Here is an 18,797-nt window from a genome sequence, read left to right on the forward strand (position 1 = left end):
GGGCCTTCTTATAAAGACTCTTGGGTACAATTTGAGAGATTCTCAAAAGGTGAAATATTAATGGTTTGAAAGCAGGGAAAGGCAGAGATTCTAAAGGCAAAAAAACAGGGAAAGTAGGACTCTACTTACTTTTTCAGAGCAAATTATTGACTAATTAATAATCACTATCGAACCTTTTCACCAATTTTGATATATATGCAGTGCAGGGTTTTAAACTATAGTTAGATGACCTGAATTAACATTTTAATGATTAAGAATGGGCAGACCGAGCGTAGCATTGACACATTGGCAATGCAAAATCTGACGCAGGGATTATGTATCGGACGGGTAGCAGTGAGCGGACCTTTAAACACCTGCAAAAGTTGAAATTCTCAATGATTAAGCCTTAAGTACTTATAATGATTGTCTATCTGAAATTTCATTGGCTGTAAATATAGATTGTATTCTAAATAAGGTTTTTGTGAACTGACCCAAAAGTAACTGGCAAGCTAGGGGGTTGGGGGCATGTCCAAAGTGGTAAGGCATTAAGGACCAAGAACACAATCAAATCTTAATAACAAGAAGTCAGAGGGGGGCGAGATTCAGGACAAAAATCATGCAGCTAACAATCAACTAATATCTAAAGGTCACGATGATCACAAATCACAAAATGAAAATCTACTTATGATGCTAAACTCATTAGCAGAAATCAGCACCAGCACCATGACAAACTATAATCTCCCTCGTAGTTTATTGTAATCTTTTTACACCATTTAAGACAATAAAGGCTATTGATCAGAATAGTTCAGCTAGAATTTTCTCTGTCATGTAAGGTGAAATAGCATTTTTACAATTAGTCACTCGCATGACTCACCGATCTCTTGAGGTTTTCAATATTCCTGATTTTCTACTGTTCTTGATGACCTTCAGTGTCAGACAAACATCGATGTCAGATAAATGAAGTTACTTTTAAGAGTATTGAATAAAATTGTGGGTGCATTTTAAAAGAAAATGGTAAAATTTATTATTTTAAATGTAAAATGTCATGAATATTTTCAAAGAATTCCAAGTATTTTACACATATACATATAAAAGTATCTATATTTTTGCAACCTTTTATCTCCTTTATCAGAAAATATTGTACGTCTTAAGAATTACCCTATGTCTGTTACATAAGTTCACCTTAAAAAATGCAAACTGTCACCAATACAGACAGACAGTATTTCAAATAAGAATTTTAAAGGCCATGATCGTGTTAGAAACATAGCAAGCAGCAGAGTCTGAAAGGTCAGCTGCACGATTCTTGGAAGTGAAATTGAAATTATATACATTTTTCCTTAGTATAATATTGATTCAAACTAAACATACTTTTGTTCAAAATATCAAGCTCCGACATAAGTGAACTAGTTTTAAACAAAAAAATACAACAAAACCAAACGATAAATTAATTTTAATATTTTTGACGTCGGCAAAATATATCATATGAAGGTAAAAGGGAAGGTTGTGACTCATCAGCAGACTATCACAGAAATTAAACATATTTTAGAAAAGGTTCCTTAATTTAATTAAACATATTGTTATAAGTTTGTTTTTAATTCCAATCTAAATCTGTTTATTTTTTGTAAGTTTTTGTTGTTAGCGTGAATACCTCAACAGATTTTGATTTCTTAAAACTTCTCAAGTTTAACAGGCTTAAGTAGCTTATTTTGATGAGCAAAATTTCATACTTAAACTTGTCTATAATGAATAAAAGTTAGTTTATTCTGATTACTTGACAGATAACCCTTCATTAAAAGTCTAAAATAATTCAAAGAAGTAAATATTAATAAACAAATTATAGAAGAAGAAAAATAGTGAGCTTAGTCTAATCATGTTACAACAGACTTAAGTAAAAAATAATAGAAGAGGAAAAATAGTGGGCTTAGTCTAATCATGTTACAACAGACTTAAGTAAAAAATAATAGAAGAGGAAAAATAGTGGGCTTAGTCTAATCATGTTACAACAGACTTAAGTAAAAAATAATAGAAGAGGAAAAATAGTGGGCTTAGTCTAATCATGTTACAACAGACTTAAGTAAAAAATAATAGAAGAGGAAAAATAGTGGGCTTAGTCTAATCATGTTTTAACAGACTTAAGTAAAATAATTATAGAAGAAAAATAGTGAGCTTAGCCTAATCATGTTTTAACAGGCTTAAGTAAATAATAATAAAAGAGGAAAAATAGTGGGCTTTGCCTAATCATGTTATAACAGACTTATTAAAGTAGTTTCGAGAAATCTGCCCAGACTTAAATATTTTTGCCTATGACGTCACATTTAGGTAATAAAAAAGTACCAGAAACAAAAAATTAAAGAAAATTATCACTTTGAAGTTTTCAACTGTGCAAATTACTTTTTATCATGCAAATATCACATAGCATCAGTGGGCTCCCTGATCTCCGAAGTCCAATATTGGATAGTACATTGAAACATGAATAGAGAAAGCAACAAGTGAGTTTTCTGCGTGCACGGGAGCTATACGGATCGCGGGAGAGTGTTGCATAATTAAGAACTGCAGCAGAAAATATCAGCATTTCTCATCCATCGATCGCTGTACTTCACCCCAGCTTTTTTGCATTTCTGCGTTGACCCCGGCTTTGTCGTAAGATTCGAACATTGAGATATACTGAAGTAAGTGCATATATGTGTTGTTATGAATGTATTATTCATGCTGTAATATGATTGTATCATTTTTTTCAGAAACATTGGGTAATTAGACCCTCTCATGGGATTTTTACGAACTTTTGTGCCCTTATCTGAAAACAAAAATTAATGACAACTATATGAAAATATTGCCATCATATATTGTTCATTCACTCTTAAATTTCCAGGACATATTCTGTGATAAATAAAAAAAATAACCTAATATTACTCAGGAATAAATTTTGTGATAATTGATAACATCATAATATCTTGTTTCGACTAATCAAACAATTTATTGCAGGTATGTATTAAACATGTTGACCAATATCCTCCATTATGCATGATCCTATATTGATGGAATTTCACAGATATTAATAAATAATTCACTAATTTGGTTGCAAAACAAAACTAATAAGAGCTGTCACATAAACAGCGCACTCCACTATTCTGATTTCTAAGTCGCATTATAAAGGGCAATAATTTGCAATATATGCAAAATAGAGTTACCCAACTTGATTATTTAAATATGTTTAATCATTGAGTATTGTAAAAAGTGTCAATGCAGTACATCTAAGTGTTGCTGTGATATTAACCTATATGAGCTTAGATGCAAAATCTTAACCAGAATTTCAATGTTGCATAATAAAAGGCAATTATTTGCATTGATGCAAGAGTTATCTTACTTGATTAATTAAGTTGATTGAATAGTTTGGAACACATGTATTAAGTCTGAATGCAATATATTATGTATTTGTTTAGTCATTGACTTAAATGTGGAAACATGCAAAACCTAAACCAGAGTCGAATTTTAAAGGCCATAATTTGCATTATGTGCAATATAGAGTTATCTTACTTGTTTATTTAAGTAGGTTGGATGGTTGAGTACCGTTGTGTAAAGAATCAATGCAATACATCAAATACAGATATTAAACTATGAATTTTTAAGTGGTATAATAAAGGGCAATAATTTCCGTTACATGCAAGATAGAGTTATCTAACTTCATTAATTCAGTAAGTTGGATAGTACGGAACACATATCTAACTAAGGTTTCAATGAAATACACGATGAATTTGCTGAGATAATGAATTGAAGGTGCATACATGCAAAATCTTAACCCAAATGTGATGCTGACTCGAACACAGAAGTCGACGCAATGGTGAGTAGTAAAGTTCTCGTTATTCTTCAAATAGTCAAGCTCAAAATTTAATTTGTAAGTAAGTCATTTCAATGTTTTCATAGCCAGAATATTGAAAAATTTCAGCAACTATTAAAGGACGCAGCTAGTATTAAGAAATAACTTCTGACATGAATGCTACTTTTTATATAAATGCACATACATTTTTTTATATCAATGTTTTAGAGAGCGCATCATTGAATACTCTGGTACTATGCCAGTTACGCTCAGCACTTCATACTGTGCAGTTGGACAAATGACTGCAAATGACGGACAAAATCTCAATTTTCCAAACGCAAATCATTTTAGAGATTAGACTTAAAAACATTTTAGCAAACTTTTCAAAATCAAGAATTGTTTTATTGATTGCTCAGTTTGTAGCGCTCGTAACTATGGTTAGCAAAGAAAATTGTGTCTTAGGTTCAAATCTCACTAACATACACAAACTTGTCAATTTCATTTTCTTACAATAATATTCAAACAATAATTTGGACAGTCAATTTTTTTTTAAATTTATGAAGTGTTCAATAGGAATTGAGAATCAGTTTAAATCCTAATCAACAATCGTACATTATTGTATAAGCAATTTTGATCGATTGTCATGGAATTTTATGGAATTTTATTCATTAAACATTTAAAATTAAGATTTATAAAAATAGAAGAAAATGCATTTAAATGTGTGTGAAGTCTTGCATGGCATTGGCAAAAAAATGAAGGAGATTTCAAGGACCTATATTTTATTTTCAAAGACAATCTTGAATAAAAAATATGACAATAACACATATTTTCAAAGACGATCATTTATAGCAAGCTATGAAAATACTAGTTACTAGTAAAGCATACACTAAGATAAAACTGTTTTTATAAAGATGTTTCTATTTTACTACGGACACTTTATTTGGAGCAGAACAAGGAAAATTAAGGACAATTTATGAAAATAAAAGATATTTTCAAGCAGTTTTCAAGGCAAAATAAAAAATTTACGTAGCTTCAAAGGGGCCATACACCGTATGACTGGTTTCTAAGCATTTACACAAAAGTTGGCTCATTCCACGACACAAAATAAAAAATAGTTGTAAAAAAGGTCAATCTGTGAGAGTGCAGCTTTCAATTTGCTGATCTAGGGGGCTGAGCTGCTTCATGAAAGGATTTCAGCTGTAACAACAAATATCTTTTATCATATTAATGTAACAAATGGCAATAGATTGATTTTTTTCATTTCATTATATTTGGGTTCATTTTCAATGCTGGCTTAAGTTCAATTCACACAAATATCAAGCATTATAATTTAACATTGATATTAAGATAATTTTAATGAACAACTAAAATTGACTGATATCGTCACTGAAATGGCCCCATGGTGAAAGTGGAATTGCAACCTTGGACTATTTGAAACAAAACCACAATTAGATTTTTCTCAGAGTTATAGGGATTTTTAAGTCAGACAGAATGATATAGGGATTTTTAAGTCAGACAGAATGATATTTTTAGTTTCAACATAAAAAGACATCCTCAAACATTTTTAGTATAACTCCAAAAATTAAAACTGTACTGCTTCATAATCACTGTTTGTTAATCATAATATGTTGTTGTTTTTTTAAATTGGATATACATGTTTTTTTCTCGACAAGCAGGCCAAAAAACTTATGGGGATGCTAAAAAGATTTTCGTTCTAAAATGAGCCCATTGTTTAAGCACACAAAAAATGAATGGTGGTTTCTATATATGATAGAAGAAACAAGAGGTTTGACTTTGAAACAACAAGAAGAAACACACAAGTATCACAAAAATGTATCTGAAACTCAATCGATCTTCCACGATTTGGCCTCTTGCCTAAAACAATTTTGAATGTTCTTGAGCTCTGTATAAGTTCTGCCAAACAGTGAATCCCATTCATTTTATTTGCATATTATGTAAATGGCCCCCTTGGCATCATATAAAACGAATTCTAAAATAAAGCCACTCTTTCTGGAGATTCAAATTGATTTTTCCACTCCAAGTTATTCTTGAGAAACTTCCTATTTTATCTGATAATGCTGCAACTTGATCTAATTCTATAGAAATATGCATTAAATGATTTTCTTCTTAAGTGAGTATGCAAAGTAAAACCTTCCCCATAAAATTTTATCTTATGCAGCCTTAAGCACAAGAATATTGCTGGCAGCGATGGATGCTCCCCCTTACGCCCATTTTCTGTGAAAAGGCCTAAATTGTAATACAATGTGTTTGTAGAAGGTGAACATTAAAAAGCAACAATTTAAATTCACAAATATCAAAGATGTCTCCGAAATACTTCGTTTTTCAAAAACTAGCAGAAAAGGGGAGTTTAAGGGGAGATAACTTAAAAAATGCAGAACATAATTATGGTTCTTGGATACTGCACTTCCTCTTATTGCCAGCTATCTACATTTCAAGTTTCATTTAAATGGATTCAGTATAAAGAAGCTGGCCTTGACAAGCGCCTATTTTTGTAAAATATCAGGTTAAGGGGAGAAAACTAAAAAACTATGCAGGATAGGATCATGATTCTTGTGCATTGCACTATCTCTCATTGCCATCTATCTATATTTGAAATTTCATTTCAATCTCTTAAGTTTTTTTCAAGTTATGGCCCAGAAAAACACCAAAAAGCATGAAAATATGGATAAGGGGAGATAACTTAATAATATGCAGGATAGGATTATGGTTCTTGTGTACTGCACTTCCTCTCATTGCTATCTTTCTATATATATCTCTAAAGTGTTATTTCAATACCATCAGTAGTTTTGAAATTATTATCCGGACAAGGGTGTGACAGACAGACATTAAAAACAGCAACTATATCCTCTTCCTTCAGATAGCATAATAAACTCTTTACCCTAATGGATGACTAACACTCTAAACCCCCCTATGTTGGCCTGGAAGAAATGGACAAAGCAGCAACTTTATGCTCTCCCTTGTGGAGCATAATAAAAATGAGCCTGTCAATTCAAATTTTAAAGGTTTTGTTTAAGCACTGGCCATTAAAATCTTGGGACTGTAGAATAATCCAATTCATAGCCCCAAAAGTCTTGAGCTTTGTCAGCAAAACCAACAATGTCAATCCAACTGCTCAATAAATTTTTTGAAACAGATATGTGAATGGTTGTTGATCATAATATATCAAAGTGTTTTTATTTTAATTAAATATGAAACTCATATTGTTTTACTGGCATTGTTCTTTGACTGGGAATGTAATTGGTGGAAATTTGAGGGCTATGTAAAACGAGTGAAAATACAAGAATAGCTGATCAGTGTTTTTTGACGACATCTCCATTGTGGCAACAAAGTCAAACTCACCGCCGGATGGCTCGAAAAAAAACCTGAACGCCTCTGTTCAGTTTGTGCTGTACAACATAAAATAAGTATAAGCAAAATGGGTTTGAAATTTCTTCAGGCTTAAAAACGATTTCATCAACTTTGAACTGTCTGTGTAGTGGGTTGGTGGACTCTATCATGTTATTAAGGACCGCTGTCAGTAACATGTAACATTGCCCCAGGCAATTGCCATTGATTTCTCTCTCTCCTCTATAAGCATGAGCCAACATGGTTAGACAAATTACCCAATATCTTTGCACTTTTTGAAGACTTTAAAGGGACTAGCTAGACACCAAAAGATTTAATTGCAGAATTTTTTTTGTGAAAAGCTAACATAAAATTTATAACGTTGTGTACAAAAGGCATTGAATCTTACATCGCTAATGACATGTGACTTTCGCAGTTTTTGAGTATTTATCCAAATTATTTGAAATTAAATGGGTTTATCCATCACATAAATACCATTTAATTTAAAAAAGCGTCTCTATATGTATTCTGAACTAATCAAGTGACTTTCACATGCTAAATATTTGAAACTGTAAACTGGGAAACCGTTATGCGCTATTTCTAAACGGGTCAACTCAGCTGAGACAGCGACAAATATTCCTTTAATCATGTAAAGTGATGTATTCTCGGCCTAATACTAGCTCATACTGACATTTCTAGGCTTGTTTTGTGGACCTACTTGTATTTGCAGATTTTGGACCATCTGGTGTCTACTCCTTTAATTTAAGAATGTTACACTGTCATTGTATTTTATCTGATAGTTTCAGGCAAAAAATGTTACTCAGTTGTTGTTTTTTTTGACTGAGTTTGAAGCCAAGAAAGTTACACTGTTAGTGTTTTATTTTATCTGAGAGTTTCAAGCCAAAAATGCTACAAGGTTTGTGATTTTGAATGATAATTTCAAGCCATGATTTTAACATTATTGGTGGCTTTGAATGATAGTTTCAAGCCATGAATTTAACATTATTGGTGGCTTTGAATGATAGTTTCAAGCCATGAATTTAACATTATTGGTAGCTTTGAATGATAGTTTCAAGCCATGAATTTAACATTATTGGTAGCTTTGAATGATAGTTTCAAGCCATGAATTTAACATTATTGGTGGCTTTGGATGATAGTTTCAAGCCATAAATTTAACATTATTGGTGGCTTTGAATGATAGTTTCAAGCCATGAATTTAACATTATTGGTAGCTTTGAATGATAGTTTCAAGCCATGAATTTAACATTATTGGTGGCTTTGAAGATAGTTTCAAGCCATGAATTTAACATTATTGGTGGCTTTGAATGATAGTTTCAAGCCATGAATTTAACACTTTTGGTGTTTTTGTCTGAGTGTTTCAAGTCATAAATGTCATACTTTTGGTGTGTTATTTTGATTGATAGTTACAAGCCATGAATGTCACACTTTTGGTGTGTTATTTTGTCTGATAGTTTCAAGCCATGAATGTCACACTTTTGGTGTGTTATTTTGTCTGATAGTTTCAAGCCATGAATGTCACACTGTTGGTGTGTTATTTTGTCTGATAGTTTCAAGCCATGAATGTCACACTTTTGGTGTGTTATTTTGTCTGATAGTTTCAAGCCATGAATGTCACACTGTTGGTGTGTTATTTTGATTGATAGTTTCAAGCCATGAATGTCACACTGTTGGTGTGTTATTTTGTCTGATAGTTTCAAGCCATGAATGTCACACTGTTGGTGTGTTATTTTGTCTGATAGTTTCAAGCCATGAATGTCACACTGTTGGTGTGTTATTTTGTCTGATAGTTTCAAGCCATGAATGTCACACTGTTGGTGTTATTTTTGTGCGATGGTTTCAAGCCAAATGATAGTTTCAATCCTAGAATATCATTGTTCAAGTTTTTTAGTTTCAAGCCAACAATGTAAAACTGTTCTTTTTTATCAAAATTTAAAACCACACTGGAAATTTCACATGAGAGTAACAGATATACTTTCTTTTTTTTGAAATGATACATTTATGTGTGTGTTTTTTTTAGAATTGTGAAAGACTATGCTCATTATGAACAAGTGTTTTTGTTTTGTTTTAATCCATAATTTAACTATAGTTCAAACAACAAATCACTTTCGTATTACCATTAGTTTTATTCAGAAGATTTTTATAGCTGTTATTTATCTATGAAACCAACGCCAAAAAAGAATACATATTATATAACCCAATGTATCTTAGAAAAATTGTCCAATTCGAGCAAAATTTGACATAATTACAGTCCTTTTCCTCACAATGAAAATGGGTATTTGGAATGAATTGATGCACTGATCAATCTATTGATATATATAATATACCATATCTATTGAAATATCTGAGCCTTTTCCAATTCCTAACATGTCCACATACAATTTCTCAGTTTTACATGTATGGGTCATTTTTCCAAAATGGCCAAAAAAGACTTCCATCAAAATATATTTCCCTATATACATGATATGTTTTTAAGAAATATGAGAAACTAAACTGCCTCCAGTTAGATTTTGTTCCGGACAGGACTGCTGTCAGTGACATTCAATATTGCCCCAGACAATTGTCATTGATTTCTCTCTCCCCCTGAAAGGCATCAGCCGACATGGTCAGACATATTACCCAATATGTTTGTACTTCATTGGACCTTTTGTCTGGCAGTATGAGGCTTACATGATAACACTAGGTATTTACATGCACTTGCAAATCAATATTGGTATGAGTCAAGAACTTATGAAGATGGTAGCCTCATGTTTGCGTACGTTTGCAATTCCATAGTGATGTGAAAAAGGGAAACGTAGGCACCTAGCAAAAGGGTAGGAAAAGAATGGCCGGCTTGAAAGCCTGAGTTGGTAGCCTCATGTTTACGTAAGTTTTCAATTCCATAGTCAAGAACCTTGACTATTAAATTGATAGGCCCATTTTTGCATGCATTTGCGATCAATATGGGTATTAGTCCAGCTTGACCTGAATAACAGAATAACCTACAGAAAATTTTAACATATTTTAACGTAAGTGTCAAATTTCGAATTCTTATATTTCTTGAAAGAAATAATTCTTTAAAATAGTGTTTTCATTTATTTAAACTTTCCATATTTTAATTGCAGAATATACATAAAACATAGCACTTAACAATGAAATTAAACAGTACAACATTTGTTGAATTTAAGGAACAATTTTAATCTAAGATAGCCTCCGAATCTTGAATAGGAAGTTGTTAGCCTCATATTTATTTCCCTTTATTTTGATTTCTTAACTAAGACTGAATCTGCTGATTTGAGCTCATCAACTAAGCAGTGGCCTTTATCATTTGCTCTTTTTACCAATACTTAAGTAATATTTTGATAAGCAAGCAAATTGAGTGAGACTTTCTTAGTCATTAAGATTTTATATACACAACATGTTTTTACTGACATAGATTATAATGAGTTTTCTGTAGGTTGGGAACCAAATTATGACATCACATCATTCTGTTGAGTTAAAAAACTGCAGGTTTTAACAATTTAAGCGTAGTTTAATTGCAGGCCACTAAGGCCATAACCTTGGCTTGAAAAATGTATCATAATATTAGCAAAGTCATTCCGCATAAACTTCTGATTTTCTCTTAGTTTTTGAACTAATCAAAATGTATATATACAAAATTTCAATACTCATACAAACAGATGGTTGATGACTCCTGAAACAACCCCTGCTGTCTTGCCATGTGACATAGACATCAAAAACCAAACAAAATACACACATGTGATAATTTCTTGGGTCGATTCCGGGACACTCGTCGTAATGTCAACACACACTAGGGGGGTCCAGGCATGCCCCCCCCCCCCCCGGGAATGTCTGTGGTGCATTCTAGGGCATATCTGGGGCTATTTTAGTTGTTTTTAATGTCGGATAAATGTACCTGTGACTGCCAAGACGTATTTTTTACTTGACATGGTTTGTTTTTTTCTGCATTTTCTTGAAAAAATAAAACCACCAGATATTTCCCAGGCTTTAAATGAAGTGCTAACCAGGAAGATAATTATGCAGTCTACTTTCGGTTTCATCAAAACAGGAAATAAACAACTAGATGGGTACCCGTTTTCCCGCGCTTTTGAGAACATGCGTTACAAAACATTTATTTTTTCATCACATTTAAAACGTTTGCAATTTATGACACACAATATTTTCCAGACTATCAAGAAGATTTTCCAGTCGATGAGTTTTTTTCCGTTTGGAGATGCATATAATTTTGATAGAGACTTATTTTTAGCCAGGTCTGCATGAGCGAATTCTATTTTTAGCCAAGTTTACATGTACATGTAAATTCAAGTCTAGGATTAAGGGAGACAATTTGCTTTTTGGTTCTGCGAATTTGTATACAAGAACCCTCCGGGCTCGTTAAGCACAACAATAGGCCAACAGATCAATTATAGGGTGATTGACGATGACCTCGACGACACACGTACCAATTAACGGATTAGTGTCAACTTGTCATGTGTTTTACGACCAGTGTCCCGGACAGGCAAAATAGCTGACTTACATTGGTAAAATTAAGATAATCGATTCCGAGATTTTTTTTTCGTTTTTTTTTTATGACTTTCCGGGACAAACATCACCCTCCATGACTCCGTGACAGAGATACGATTTCCGGGATAATCCCGGACGTCCGGAACGTTATCACATGTATGCAAAATAACACCACAAACCTTTCCTGTGTTGCTCTGTTCCTTCTTGACCTGTTCATGAATACACAGCTGATCTCTGGATCCGATCACACTCACTTTAACCCTGGAAAAAGTTTATAATTCCTTTATTTTAAAGCTTTCATTCATTGAATATTCAACTGTATCCGGTGTTTTATTGATTTACAGAATTTGAAAACAGTTCTGGTTTCTTAATAGGATGCCCAAAGGCAGTTTTTTTTTCACATTCATGGGATTTGTGGCGGGCCTTTTTGATAAGGGGGAAAAATAGCGTTGTATTGGCAAAAAGGGGAAAAAATGTTCAACTTGTTTTCAAACGTTTTATTCAACAAACCTTTCGACATATTCATGTATGGCTCCATAGTATACTAAATGTTAAGAGGTTAATGCTGAGTAGGGGAAAATCATATACTTTTTCAGGAGGGAAATGGGGTCAAAAAACATTGCAAGGCCACAAAATTGTCACAGCCCAAGCATAACTCAGTGGCCTAATGTGTAAGTACAAAGTTAGGAATGAGGTCACCATTAGACATTACATAATAGCTACTTCCAAACAACACTGGGAATTAAAGCATTTCATTATTCTTGTAAGAAGTTTTCTTCAACTTTCTATCTTGGCTACATTTCTCTGTGAACCTGTTGAGGTGAAAACATTGACTGCTGCAAAGGTGGAGGACATATCAGATTTTTACGCATGTTTTTTTCACGTAGAGAGATTTTTCTAAGGAAGTACATTTTTATAAAGAGTAAGAGCATTAAATGTAGGTTAGAAGTTGCATTTTAAGAATATGTATGAGTGCCATTGTCTGCACTTGCTTGAAATTATCTTAAATTTTGTTCAAATATGTCTTTTTCTGCATAGAAATGTTCATGAAATTGTAATGGTAGCACCTAGCCCTAGATATAAATAATAAACTCTAGATTCCATTTGCCCAAAAAATGCTAAAACCACAAATACATGTGTATTCCATACTCAACGCCTATGTTGTTTTTTTGTCCAACTCCAACATTGACTTACGTGTTGTATGCAGTCCGTTTAAGCTCTTGGATAACCTGGGACAGTTGGGAATGTGTCCTTGAGGCATAGATGATCTTAGGAACAGCTGAAATACAGTAAACACCCAAATACAATACACGAGGGTAACACTTGTTAAACTGATGTTGCCAGGTATAACTTTAAACTTAATAAATTTTAGGACTGTTAAGATAGTTATGTAACCTTAAGCTAAGTCACTCTCGTTGGCATGTTGTTAGAGCAGTCTAGTGTTATGGGGGCAACCAGAGTACCCGGAGAAAACCAAATTGTCTGGCTTGATGAAAAAGCAAAAACTTACATGCACCTTAGCCAGGAAAGCCGGTATTTGATAGGAAATAGTAGCTCTTATACTGTCTCGATATTCATCTAGCTTTTACAGTAACTTTCCAGAGTGTGTCTGCATTCAAAGGGAGCAGTCTAGGACTTGATACCAACCAGATACACAGTCATATATATATAACAGCCACTCTAGGGCTCAATCTGTTGGCCCCTTCTAAGCACCTGGCCCTGGTACTTGAGGTACACTAGCCCTCAAGATTGGGTCATACCAAAATAGTTGCTTACCAAAGTCAGATCCACCCCAAGATGTTCCCGTGGATCCTTCTAGTGACTTGGCCAGTCCTTCTAGTGCCCTATCTGATGGTCCCTTCTCCCCTGGGCCTAGAAGCTGACTAACGCTTACCTTCAGAAATGATAAGGGATTTTTACTAAATCTTAAGGCACCAAGGCAATATAACAGGCTGGTAAGAGAAGTTGGTTCAAAGAATAATCATTTATTTTTGTAATTTGAATTACCACTCATAGCTGTATATACAATCATCTTAAAAAAGAGAGAATATTTTTATAGAATTTATCAAGTTAATCTTTCTTATGATACAGTCGAACCCGCTTGGCTCCAATGCCTCATTGGCTCGAACTAGATGTAAAAGAACTGATTTTCTTACACTGAAGGTAATCACTCCTGCTTGGCGAGCCAACAGGGTTCGACTGTAGATATGACATATACAGCAATATGACATATACAGCAATTAGGATGATGACAGTGGTCTTGTTGTATAAGTGTTGGCCTCTTATCCTAGAGGTTGTGGATTTGATCCCTACCGGGGGTACTTTCTCATGGCCTCTCAAAAAAGGACTTAAGAACTGATTTCCACACAGAAAACAGATTGGAAAGTGATTCACACATGTAATCAACTTTCACCTGTCTTCGCAATTTAGCTAAAATAAATTAGTGTAATCTTAACAAGAAATCACATACCTGTTTGTTGAACTCAGTCTGTGCCTTACGAGTCTCCTGCCAGGCGAGGGAGGAACATAGAAGACACAGAGTCTTACCGGTCCCCGTTGGGCTTTCCAACACTCCATTGACGTCCTGAAATCATAACAGGATCACGCTTAATTAAGGATATTGCCCAAGATCAAGCAAGCAGTAAGATGTGTTTCTAAGCGTGAGATTTGTCTCTTTTCTGCACTGAGAACAAAATTACAAAAAAAATTAAAGAGACCATAGAGAACCGCTTAATTTGATAGAAGCTTTTGCGTAAAATGTGTGACCATCCCTAAAATGTTTGAACATCCCTAAAATGTGTTGTGACCATCCCTAAAATGTGTTGTGACCATCCCTAAAATGTGTTGTGACCATCCCTAAAATGTGTGACCATTCTTATAGTGACACTCTTATTCAAAATCAATACATACACATGTATAACAAACATAAGTTTTGATTGATAAACCTTCAACTTCTTACTAAATAATGCATTTATGGAAAATATTAATTACTGTAAAAAAGTTTATAACAGTGTATTTAATAGATGAAAACGCAAGAATATTAAATGATTGGTGAATGCTAAAAGATTAACTGTGGTCTACTAGTGTCTCATAAGGTAGAAATATCGTGTTTTCGGCAACTTTCTTTCAAATTAAACAGAGTATCCTTCATAAGAACCATTGTTTTCGACATTTATTAATCCTTTCTGGTATATTAAAACAATTGTATTAAATATGGTAAATCTTATTTGGGAGTAATAGTGCATCTTTAAAATGGGTGACCATTCCTAAAATGTGTGACCATTCCTAAACTGTGCGACCATTCCTAAAATGTGTGACCATCCCTAAAATGTGTGACCATTTTAGTGTAGGGGAAAATGTGTTGGTCATAGCCGATAAGATTTTAATACTGTCTGCAATATATGCAAAATACTGAGGACAGATTAGTCTGGTTATGTTTTTAGTACAGACAAGATATTAACATCAAAATTATTCAACATGATTTCCAGATAATCAACATTTGCACGGTTCTTCCGAATGTTTCATGTCTGATTTTGCACCATGAGCACATGCATGAATTGGTGACAAAAATGTGGCATGGAATTGCTGAAAATACAGCATGTGTAGTATCTAGCTGAATTACACCATTTCTTGAAAGTTAAGACATAGAATTTGTTGTTGTTTTTCAATCAAAATGATTTTTATTTTATAGAACAAGATTATATAAAACAGTAATGTTAACTTATTAAAACTGCCTAGTCCTCATTAAGGTCAGTGTATTTCAACATGACAACATGCTTTTTGCACTCAGTTTAACCTATTCTGTCATGAAAATATGAATACAGTTAAACACCGCTATTCTGAACACCGTTTATTCGAAATTATCACTATTTCTAAATTATTTTTCGGTCCCGATTTTACTCCTTCTTTGTTTTACTATATTTTTAATCTTTAATCTGAAATCGCTAGTCCGAAATAATCGCTATTCTGAGGTAAAAATTATGGTCCCGATTCGGTATTTCGCACCTATTTATCAATTCTTATTTCGAACTTGATCATGTCATAATTTTTCACACCATCCCTCTTATGCACCCAGGCATCTGCTTGAGGTGACAATGGAGCACAATTAGCGCTTGTTAAAGAATGACATTGAGCACGTGTATGTTACAAACATCCATGTCAGAAAATGAGCGATTCATTTGGGTGATGTAGTGTATGATTTTATTAACTAACTGGATGGGTACGTGACGAAGAAACACATCAACCGAATCAACAGGGTGCAGCAAGACATCACAACATTCTTTAATAATTAACCGAACGATACTGAGTAAACAACATGTAATTTCAGTGCTATTAAAACATGCTTTTTATAAACTGTGCTATGTTCCGAATGCATACATGTGCTGTCATTTAGTTGTAAATGTTTTATGTTGTTTTAATAAATAAGTATAATAACAAATTATTTGTCATTTATTAAACAATAAAACAACAAATATTTTTGTATACAAAAGATCGCTCAAACCGAATGTATCATATTGGTAATGTGTAATTTGATAAAAGCTTTTCGACTTAGTATTTCACGTCATCTATAATTCGTGAACGCTACATTTTCTTAAGAATTGTTAATCCGAAATATCGCTATTCCGAAATAAATTTTTGGGTCCCTATGATTTTGGAATAATGGTGTTCAACTGTACATGTAGCTCGCAGTTCCCTTCAAACAATAAACGAATACGAATATATACGAATACGAATGTTTATTTGTAATGAAAGGCCGCCAGCCCAAAATACAGACAGATTTGTGTTATAAATACATAATAACAACATGTTTATCCAAGATAATAACAGATCATATCACAAAGAAAATTTCAACACATAAATTGTAACTTCAAGAGTAAAATTTATGAAATTATAGAAGCGTTTAAAGCATTTATCATGAGATTATTATTTTACATGGCATTAACAATAATTGATCAAACTATGAGAAAAGTGGTAAATATAATACAAAGGCAAATGGGAAACAAAACATATGATATTGAATAAATCTTATGGTATATACAATAGTAATAGAACACAAATTGGAAGTACAATTTTAGGAAATCAATCTCTTCATGAACTCTTCCCGTACTTTGCTGCATTCATATACAAATTTTGCTACAATGAAAATCTCTCTATAATTTTCAACAGCCATAATTCTGGTGAATAAATGTACAGTTTCTAAATGATTAAGCCAATAAGGAGGAAACATATTTCGTCTTATTGTATCATACAAAGGACATATCAAAAACATGCGGAAAACATACTGGGGTTAATATTTTAATAATGTGTTTGGGGTAGATTGGAAAACATTTTGCATTCACTGCGATTCCATTGGATTTAGGTCTTTCCTTGATCCAATCATAACGTTTAAATTTTTACATACATGTTGTTGTTTTTCATGTCAATTAAGTACTATTCATATTATCAAAACATCAAAGAACTTCCGAACATGTTCCGAATGGCTGTTGTTTTTCATGTCAATTATGTACTTTTTATATTGCCATAACATCAAAGAAATTCTGAGCATGTTCTGAGTGGCTGTTGTTTTTCATGTCAATTATGTACTTTTTATATTGCCATAATATCAAAGAAATTCTGAGCATGTTCTGAGTGGTTGTTGTTTTTCATGTCAATTATGGACTACCTGTATTCATATTATCAAAACATCAAACAAATTCTGAACATGTTTGTAAATGACTTAGTCGAAATTTTCTACACAAACCTTTTGAAGGCACTCGATAACTTTATTCATATAGTCCAGTTGACATGGGTATGGTTCAAAGGGGAAGTTAACCTGGACCCCATGCACATCCAACAAAGGCATTGCTTCTGTCTACCTAAAAAAGATGAAAAGTATCATCATGTATATAGACTCCTTTGAAAGCTCGTGAAGTTTTAAACTGACTATGTTAATAAATGATATTGTGTGCGTTCAAATTTGAACACACATCAGACCAGAAACCAACATAAACAATTACATTTAGTAAAACTTTCGCATCAGACCAGAAACCAACATAAACAATTACATTTAGTATAACTTTCCCATCAGAACAGAAACCAACATAAACAATTACATTTAGTATAACTTTCGCATCAGAACAGAAACCAACATAAACAATTACATTTAGTATAACTTTCGCATCAGAACAGAAACCAACATAAACAATTACATTTAGTATAACTTTCGCATCAGACCAGAAACCAACATAAACAATTACATTTAGTATAACTTTCGCATCAGAACAGAAACCAACATAAACAATTACATTTAGTATAACTTTCGCATCAGAACAGAAACCAACATAAACAATTACATTTAGTATAACTTTCGCATCAGACCAGAAACCAACATAAACAATTACATTTAGTATAACTTTCGCATCAGAACAGAAACCAACATAAACAATTACATTTAGTATAACTTTCGCATCAGAACAGAAACCAACATAAACAATTACATTTAGTATAACTTTCGCATCAGACCAGAAACCAACATAAACAATTACATTTAGTATAACTTTCCCATCAGACCAGAAACCAACATAAACAATTACATTTAGTATAACTTTCGCATCAGACCAGAAACCAACATAAACAATTACATTTAGTATAACTTTCGCATCAGAACAGAAACCAACATAAACAATTACATTTAGTATAACTTTCGCATCAGACCAGAAACCAACATAAACAATTACATTAAGTATAACTTTCGCATCAGAACAGAAACCAACATAAACAATTACATTTAGTATAACTTTCGCATCAGAACAGAAACCAACATAAACAATTACATTTAGTATAACTTTCGCATCAGACCAGAAACCAACATAAACAATTACATTTAGTATAACTTTCGCATCAGAACAGAAACCAACATAAACAATTACATTTAGTATAACTTTCGCATCAGAACAGAAACCAACACAGTCATTTAAATGTTGTATAAATTCTAGATTCAGACCAGAAAGCAACATGAACATTTACATACATGTAGTATACATCCTACGCTTAGTTGAGTAATTTACAGAATGTGTATTAACAAGTATATATATCATTTTTTATTATTTTATTTTTCAAAATTCTTGTACTTAGCAACACAAATATATTCCAAGCTGTA

The 18,797-nt window shown here is 32.9% G+C and overlaps 2 protein-coding genes across 4 annotated transcripts in view; one reads left to right on the plus strand and one right to left on the minus strand.

Moving 5' to 3' along the window:
• The window catches only part of LOC128213499 (regulator of telomere elongation helicase 1-like), a 50,014-nt gene that overhangs the window by 29,141 nt on the left and 2,076 nt on the right, over positions 1-18,797 (minus strand). For all 3 annotated transcript variants that reach the window (XM_052919252.1, XM_052919253.1, XM_052919254.1), the window contains exons 2-6: positions 17,400-17,514; positions 14,130-14,243; positions 13,436-13,553; positions 12,854-12,938; positions 11,839-11,920 (exon numbers count right to left, since the gene is read on the minus strand). In XM_052919252.1, the coding sequence (XP_052775212.1) occupies positions 11,839-11,920; positions 12,854-12,938; positions 13,436-13,553; positions 14,130-14,243; positions 17,400-17,501 (501 nt within the window). In that variant the 5' untranslated portion in view covers positions 17,502-17,514. The remainder of the gene's footprint in view (positions 1-11,838; positions 11,921-12,853; positions 12,939-13,435; positions 13,554-14,129; positions 14,244-17,399; positions 17,515-18,797) is intronic.
• LOC128213501 (stathmin-3-like) overlaps positions 2,494-18,797 on the plus strand; it is a 42,321-nt gene continuing 26,017 nt past the window's right edge. The window contains exon 1 of the mRNA XM_052919256.1: positions 2,494-2,648. The gene's annotated coding sequence lies outside the window, so the exon portion shown is untranslated. The remainder of the gene's footprint in view (positions 2,649-18,797) is intronic.

Source organism: Mya arenaria, chromosome 13, assembly GCF_026914265.1.
Source record: "Mya arenaria isolate MELC-2E11 chromosome 13, ASM2691426v1".
Taxonomy (NCBI): Eukaryota; Metazoa; Mollusca; class Bivalvia; order Myida; family Myidae; genus Mya; species Mya arenaria.